The sequence below is a fragment of the Elephantulus edwardii genome, unplaced genomic scaffold (assembly GCF_000299155.1).
Source record: "Elephantulus edwardii isolate Elephantulus edwardi_28Jun2011 unplaced genomic scaffold, EleEdw1.0 scaffold00008, whole genome shotgun sequence".
Taxonomy (NCBI): Eukaryota; Metazoa; Chordata; class Mammalia; order Macroscelidea; family Macroscelididae; genus Elephantulus; species Elephantulus edwardii.
Genome location: NW_006399758.1, coordinates 28,133,932 through 28,140,737, shown reverse-complemented (window position 1 = coordinate 28,140,737; position 6,806 = coordinate 28,133,932). Strand labels below are relative to the sequence as shown.

Sequence of the window (6,806 nt, the reverse complement as noted above, 5' to 3'; positions counted from 1 at the left end):
TTAAGCCAAAATAAATACAACATAATTGCAATTTTAATAAAAACTTAATGGAGTCAAAGTTCATCCCAAGATAATTATTCCACACTGCACGGGGAGAAATATGTGTGAAAATAATAGGAGGAAATTCAGTGTACTGAGTATGAAATGTTCAAAACAGGAATGTTTAAAATATTCCATTAATGCTTAAAAATAATCTACACTCTTGGTCAAATGATCATTTGCCAGGGAGAACCAAAGTTGAGACATTTCTATTAAAAACATGACTCAGAAGGAAAAATGCAGAGGCTGGTAATGAAGGAAATGTTCTGAATTTATTCCCAATTGGTCCTTGAGAAGATCACATGTTCTGGGCATCGTTAAAAGGAAGCTCTCTGGACTTGAGAGGGTCATAGCCCCCTTGTGACAGCTGCAGCTCTCTCTTACCTTGAGGAATAGTTGTAGAAAGCTCACAAAATGTGTGACGCTTTAGTAGGTACCTGGAAACTGGTCTCCAGTGAAAACTTTGATGATTACATGAAAGAAGTGGGTAAGGAAATACATTGTGTGATGACTGAATTTATAACTTTTTCTTTAGGGAAAAGGGGCCTATGGCTGAATTGTTCACTCTGGAATCATGGATTAGATATAAAAATGCTGTTTCCCCTATAAAATCTATATATATATTGAATAAGGAAAAATTTGTTTCTAGAAATAATCTGGACCAATATCAGAACTAATACTTCGTAAAGCCAAAACAATATAGAAATTTTGCAATTTTTTAAAGAGTAAGTTTTTACTTTAATTGCTAACAGTGTTCTTTGACTCTTTACTTGTTTTCTTTTTCCCCCTCTTGAAATGAAATAAAGAAATAAAGACATTAATTTCACTGGATGCACTAATTTTCATTTGAAATGGAGAAGACTGGATTTCTAACCATATTGTGTATTTTTTTTTTAAAAATGTTTCTGCATGCATATTTGTCCATTATGTTATTCTTTTTAATGTAATGCCATTAATCTGTGGGGTTATTTATTTTACAGGTGACAAAATATTAGTTTGAGAAAATTCATTTCTTAGAGTACAAAGGTTTCTTTGAGTAGAAATTACATGGGATAATAGGGAATTATTAAGTAAAAAAAGGAGAAAATTGAATATTACATAAGTAACACCTCCTGTCTAAACATCTTTTCTTCTAAAGAAGGCATTTAGTTTTTCAGATTCTTTTTGTTATTTGTGAGTGTTCCCCCAAAAGTATGAAAGTAAAGTAAAGGAAGAAGAGATAGGTAGGTTCAGGCAGACAATTCCTAACCTGAAATTTTCCTCCTCATACACCTGTAAGTGGTGAAATGCAATACAGGAGTAACAAACTGGTGAGAAATATTTAATTTATGTAGTATTTTTATTATGGCTTAGAATTTGTAGCCTAAATATCAACTGATTTTATTTCAACCTAAGCTTTTTAAAGGGTGTGTTTTACTTATCTCTAACTACTATTTTTCTTGTTTACAGACAAGAAGGAAATCAAGAATTTCAGCATGATTGAAATTTAGCTCTAGTGTGACTCTCTGTGTTAATATACAATGATATAGTAATGCTAGGCATTGGGATTTTTTTCAAAAAATATTCATTTAAACTTTTCTTTAACTTAGATTAATCTGGAATTTTATACTTTTCTATGACAATAATTTTTAGTTTAATATTTTTACACTGTACCTTATACTTTTTAAAGTATAAAAATAGTACTTTTATTTCATTAATATAGAATTTTAGTTAGTACGACTCTACGCTAATAAAGCTAGGATCTGACACTTCCAATCTTTAAAAAAATTTATACTTTTAACTTATTAAATTAATCAGTCATCAAATTTCTAAGATTTAGAACACTGGTAATAATTAAAGACAATAAAATAATTTCTAAATTTATGTAAACAATAAACTGCTCTAATTGATGTTAAGTGTGCATGTTCTACCTTCCTCAAATTTAGAATTAAAAAATTGTAGCGCTTTTATCATGTTAGCCATTCCAGAAGTAAAATGTGTCACTTGACTTCAAGGACAGCATCCTTTCATCATGCCAGCTCACTCCATGTAGGTTTTGCAGCAGAGACAGGGCTTAAGGATGCAAAATGTTCGCTTCCTACCTAGGACCACTTCTCAGATAGGAAGCTAAATCAGAGCTGTGACATCATTTGTTTCCCTTCACAGCTTCCCATGCTTTTTTATTCTTGATACACACAAGTTGTCTTTAGGCAAACAAGTCACTGAGATTTATGAAAAATTTACCACATCCATGACTATCATAAAATCTGCATGACATACAGTCACAGCAACTACCTGTCAATGGTGGGTTGTAAATTTTCCATCTTAAAATTTACACAAGAAAAGCATACTTCTCTTAAAACTTAAAAAAAGAAAATTTGCAACCTCAAAAAAAAAAAACCCAAAAAACAAAAAACAAACCCAGTCAAACCTATTGCTGTGAAGTTGGAACTGACTTATAGCTGATCACTAATTGGGCCTCGAAGGCAGTAAATCTTGTGGGAGGAAATTGCCATATTTCTCCTCCTGGGAGATTTCTGGAATTTGAACAGCCAGAGAAGTATGACATTTTGGTTAGGAAAGCAATACTTTGTGGACTAGGCCACCAAAGCTCTCTAACTCAATATATAACTAAAAATAATTATATGGAATAAAGGATATTTATAATATCCTTTTTAGAGTGTGTAGCTTAGATGATGAGGAATCACCGTATTGATTTCTACATTTATTAAAATCATGATGCTAACGTTTTCACATTTTCATAGCTGATACGCAGCCCTTCCAGACTACTACCTATTATTTATTGAGAAAAATATAGCCATTATAAAATTATATGAATATATGAATCATTTTGTCTTTTGGAAAAATTAGTCTAAATAAAAGAAAATAAATATTTTGTTAAAGAAGTCAAGAAAGTAGATTCACAGTATATATTGGGGGATTTGATTCTTACCCATCACAAAATAGGTTCTCTTTGAACTGAAGAGCTATATTGGCCAGGAAAAAAAAAACAAGACAAAACTTCTTGAGAATTCTCTTTAATTAGAAATTTGATAATTTTTTATTATCTAAGAAGGTAAGACTGAAGTAGCTTAAGTATTTGATAAAACTATAGTGATGGTCTCAGTGGGTTGTATATAATTTTTTTTAAAAAAAAGCATATTCTAGAAGATTTAACCATTGTATAGGTTATCTGTGAAAATGAACAACAGGTCTCCTGATGAGTTAAACCTTGACTCAGATAAAGAGAAGTTTAGAAAATGAGTCTTCACTTTCATGCCTTTGAGTTTTTATTGACCTGATTTCCTTATCTTGCAGTAACTGTTTAAACAAGGCCTTTATGAAATTCAGTGCTGGCTTTCCCCTTTGTGTAAACACAAACTTAGACACTCAAACACAGAGAAAGTTCTCTTACTATAGAGATCAAAACCCAGAATGAACTAACTAACCAAAACACAAACCTATAGCCAGCAGGTGAATTCCAATTTATGGCGTTCTGCAAGCAGGTTTCTGAAGCTCTAATTCTTTTTGAGAAGTTGTTCATCTGTTTTCTTTTTCACTCTACAGAAAAGCTTACACACTGGGCTGCTGACCTTTGGATTAGTACTTTGATGTGTAGTACACTCCACCACCAGGACATCTACAGATATGGGGAAAAAAAGTACAATCTGGCATCTTCCTTTTCTTTTTCTGTAGGTGTGGGCTTTGCAACCAGGAAAGTGGCTGGAATGGCCAAACCCAACATGATCATCAGTGTGAACGGGGATGTGATTACCATTAAATCAGAAAGTACCTTTAAAAATACTGAGATTTCCTTCAAACTGGGCCAGGAATTTGATGAAATCACTGCAGATGACAGGAAAGTCAAGGTGAGGAACCCAGGATTGGTACAGTAAAACAATGGCTTCCAAATGCTGTCTACAGGAAATAATTTTTAAAGGAGAAAACGATTGTATCACAAACAATGAATGGTCTCAGAGGTCCTAGACCTAATCAGGTTACCATCCATCTGTAGTTGGTGATTTCCAGCCCTCCTTTTTGTAATGTTGCTGTGGTACGGTGAAAAAGAATTAATATAAATTATTTGTCTCAAAGAGTATGTGAAATTAATTAAAGTAACATAAAAATGCTGAATATTTGGAAGAGAATGGAAGAAAGGTACAAAGAGAATAAAATTACCCATAATGCTGACATCTCAACAAATTTTTATGTGCATGCTTTCACAATATTTTTCCAATACATGCTTAAACGAAACTGGCCATCATGTATATATAAAGGGATATCTGCTTCATCCTAAATATTTTTTGATTATTATAACATGTTTTGGTCTTTTAAAATGAACACAAAACATTACTTTGAACAAGTCTATCTCATTTTTAACTTTATGATCAATCTTTATAGTCAATTTTTACCACTTTTTTATTGTGTTCACAGAGCATCATAACCTTCGACGGGGGTGCCCTCGTGCAGGTGCAGAAGTGGGATGGAAAGTCAACCACCATCAAGAGAAAACGAGTGGATGACAAGCTGGTGGTGGTGAGTATTTTCCAGCTGCTTCATTCTGGACCCCACTGTTAAGGCATGCCATCATCAGTCTGCCTGAAGGAAACCACCGCCGTCAAGGCGGTTCCACCTCATGATAAAATTCCACCAGTCTCCCAAGCTTTTCACATTTTTACAGGAGGAAACTACTCAGTTTCCTTCTACAGCATGACTGGTAGATCCTGACTACCAACATTTCCGTTAGCATTGTCACATGTAATGCACTACAGCACAATGGCTACCTAGTTATTTTAAAGAACACAAAACAGTGTACATACACAGATATACATACACTGTATATACACACACACACACACACACACACACACTATATATGCACACACACTATATATACACACACTATATACACACACACTATATATACACACTATATATATATTACACTATATATATACACACACTGTTGTACATGCCAAGAAAACAAACAGATTTATCATAGAAAGGATTAAACCAGGCTGTTCCTTGGAGGCAAGGACTCTGGGGCTTCATCTGACATACTTTGGACATGTTGCAAGGAGAGACAGGTCTTTAGAGAGGGACATCATGCTGGGTAGAGTAGAGGGACAGCGCAGGAGGGGAAGACCCTCTATGAGGTGGATTGATTCAGTGACTGGGGTACTTGGGATGGGTGTGTCAGAGGCAATGAGATTGGCACAGGATAGAGCACAGTTTAGGGCTATTGTACATAGGGTTGCTATGAGTCCCAAACGACTCGATGGCACATAACAACAACAACATATACACACTATATGTATACACACTCTATATATACACTATACACACACACACACACACACACACACACACACACACACACACATTGATTTAGTAAGGAGTTGCACTGCCAACACAAAGTTATACAATTCAAATTCACTAGCTGCTCTGCAGGAGAAAGATGGGCAATTTCTTCCCATGAAATTTATTACCCCCATTACCCACTGGAGAATCAGATATGAGTTGGTTCTGACTTGACAGTACACAAGAGCAACATATATGTTTACACTGTCATACATCATACACACATATTTTATATATGTATATGTATATATATATGTGTATGTATATATACACACACCACACCCCCCATCATATTTTAACACACTATATATATAGTTTCTGTTGTTAGGTATCATTGAGTGTAACAGACCTATAATTAACCCTCCAATGAGTTTTGAAATGCGGTTAATGACATGGGAGGGGATTTCCCATCTTTTCCCCATAGAGAACATGGTGGATTCAAATCACGTGTCCTTAGGTTGTCAGTGCAACTCCTTACCACTAAGTCACCATAGCTCATATATAATATTACATATAATATATATTATATATCTATTGTTGGTGATTGCCATAGATTCAAGCATGACTCATAGAGACCCTATGAACAAAAGGCCTGAAGCTTTTCTATAACTATCATCATTTATCAAAGTTCATAGACTGTCCAGAGGTATGTTGTTTAGGAAGTGGATGCCACTCCTGCTTCCCCACATACCCTCCCATTGTGTATATACATATATATATATATATATATATACTCTTTCATAATATTTACATGATCATGGTTACATTCTGGCAGTTTCTTCAGAAACTTTTCAGAAGCTTTTAGCTTCAGCACAGGCATGTCATCCCTCAGAAACAGAAAGCCATCCCTCAGAAATAAAGAACTCCCTTGGACTTCTCTGGTAATGTGAGTCTGTCTCAATCAGTGCATGGACCACATTGTATTATGTACTTTCCTCATCATATGAATTGTTAGATTCCTTAGGAAGAGGATATCTTTTCTTGGTCTTTATATATTCCTAACTCTTTTCAATGCTGGCCATATAAGCACCAAGAACAAATATTTTTAAACAAATATTGTTTTCTTCTCAATAGTACAAAAGACTGAACAAGTAAGCCTACTGTTTGACTACATCCTTTGTATCTAGGAATGCACCATGAAGGGCGTCACTTCCACCAGAGTTTATGAAAGAGCGTAAGACAAAGGCCGCTGAGCTGGGCTGAAGCTTGCAACAAATACTACCTTCCGTTGGATGTACTGTACAAAGAGCATCATCATCATTTTCAACAAATAAGCAAGCAGTTACTTTCCCTCAGACTGATTTTATTAAATATGATTGTGTTGGGTAATAAACAGTTTTAGAATTAAAAAGTGATGTAATGTTATTCATTGTGCTGGTTAACTTTGTACTGATAACTGAGTGAAAGGAAATAGAAATTTTGCATTA

The 6,806-nt window shown here is 34.5% G+C and overlaps 1 protein-coding gene across 1 annotated transcript; it reads left to right on the top strand.

Moving 5' to 3' along the window:
• Positions 1-383: 383 nt before the first annotated feature.
• FABP4 (fatty acid binding protein 4, adipocyte) lies at positions 384-6,557 on the top strand. The gene is made up of 4 exons (XM_006880494.1): positions 384-526; positions 3,715-3,887; positions 4,453-4,554; positions 6,507-6,557. Exons 1-4 carry the CDS (start codon positions 454-456, stop codon positions 6,555-6,557), a joined length of 399 nt encoding a protein of 132 aa, XP_006880556.1. The 5' UTR covers positions 384-453.
• The last annotated feature ends 249 nt before the right edge of the window (positions 6,558-6,806 follow it).

Coding starts and splice junctions, on each gene's coding strand:
- FABP4 (XM_006880494.1), top strand. CDS start 454: ATGTGTGACGCTTTAGTAGGTACCTGGAAACTGGTCTCCAGTGAAAAC. Junction 527..3,714: donor TGATTACATGAAAGAAGTGG/GTAAGGAAATAC, acceptor CTTTTTCTGTAG/GTGTGGGCTTTGCAACCAGG. Junction 3,888..4,452: donor CAGATGACAGGAAAGTCAAG/GTGAGGAACCCA, acceptor TTGTGTTCACAG/AGCATCATAACCTTCGACGG.